Source organism: Egretta garzetta, unplaced genomic scaffold, assembly GCF_000687185.1.
Source record: "Egretta garzetta isolate BGI_Z169 unplaced genomic scaffold, ASM68718v1 scaffold535, whole genome shotgun sequence".
NCBI classification, from domain to species: domain Eukaryota; kingdom Metazoa; phylum Chordata; class Aves; order Pelecaniformes; family Ardeidae; genus Egretta; species Egretta garzetta.
In genome coordinates this window covers 33,384-34,585 of record NW_009259722.1, presented here as the reverse complement: position 1 = coordinate 34,585, position 1,202 = coordinate 33,384, and the positions used below count along the sequence as shown (strand labels likewise).

At 57.9% G+C, this 1,202-nt stretch overlaps 1 protein-coding gene across 1 annotated transcript in view; it reads right to left on the bottom strand.

Annotated features, from left to right (window-relative positions):
* Positions 1 to 1,202, bottom strand: part of TP73 (tumor protein p73) — a 40,784-nt gene that overhangs the window by 36,478 nt on the left and 3,104 nt on the right. Inside the window, exon 3 of the mRNA XM_009639440.2 lies at positions 396 to 519. Within this exon, the coding sequence (XP_009637735.2) occupies positions 396 to 519 (124 nt within the window). The remainder of the gene's footprint in view (positions 1 to 395; positions 520 to 1,202) is intronic.

Below are 1,202 nucleotides of genomic sequence, written 5' to 3'. Positions count from 1 at the left end.
GAATATCTCCAGAGAAGGAGACTCCACAGCCCCCCTGGGCAGCCTGGGCCAGGGCTCGGGCACCCTCCAAGTCAACAAGTTCTTCCTCACGTTCAACTGGAACCTCTTCTGCTTCAGTTTGTGCCCATGGCCCCTTGTCCTGTCGCTGAGCACCACTGCGAAGAGTCTGGCCCCGTCCTCGTGACCCCCACTCTTAAGCTATTTGTACGTGATCAGAATACCAGACGTGTATCAGACCCTGCCCAAACGCCAGCAGCACCGCGCCTGTAGCGTTTGTGTTGGGTTTAGGGCCCAGCAAGCATCCCTTTTCCTACCCCGGAGCCCCCAGCCCACCGCGGGGGAACACAAGTTTGTGTTTGACGCAGCTCCCGTTCGTGCAGTCTGAGCACACTCACCATGACCGAGTCGTTCATGCTTCTCATCTGGAAGACATCCATCGTCACCTCTGTGCGGTTGGAGACCTCATTGCTGCCCGTATGGTTGGATGGAGGGAGGTCGAAGTAGGTGCTGTCTGGCTCCCTGTGGAAAAGGGGATGGCACAGTCAGCCTTCCAGCTCCCCAGCATAGCCTGCACCACACGCCCCCCAGCAACTTGGGGTTCCCTTGAGCCTTGTCCCCTTCTCGACTTCCCCCTCCATCCTCTGCTTTTATTTTCACATGGCAGAGCAGGCTTTGCTCAGGCAAACGGCTGCCCGGTGGGCAAAGCAAGCAGAGCCTTGGGACATTTTCCATCCACCCAGCAGCTCGAGCGTCTCTGTCACCTCGGGACGGCTTTAAGTGGGAGGACGCCAAGGAAGAAAGAGGATGAAATGAAGCACTGTTCTTCTTCCTCGCTTGATTAAGGGTGTGGGGCTCAAGGGCCAGAAGACTTGCAAAAGTCTTGGTGTGACTAGAAGATGTTTCATTTTAGAAAACAGCCGTTTTAATTAGGCAGCCACCAAGCCCCATGACCTCATGAGTGAAGACTGATGAGTAAGAGTGTGTCCTCCCAGGCTGGGTCCCCGTGTCCCCTGCCACACCCCAGGCAAGGGTCCCAGCCGAAAGGGGACCTTTGCTCTGGCCCTGACACCATGCGGCCCTGCACCGCTGCACCAAAAAAAGGACCTGTACGTGGGACGGGCAGCGCCACGTCCCAACGCCAGCTCTAAGGGCCACGCTTCAGGAGAGCCGGCCAGGCGTGTCGGTACCCAGCCGTGGCTGAG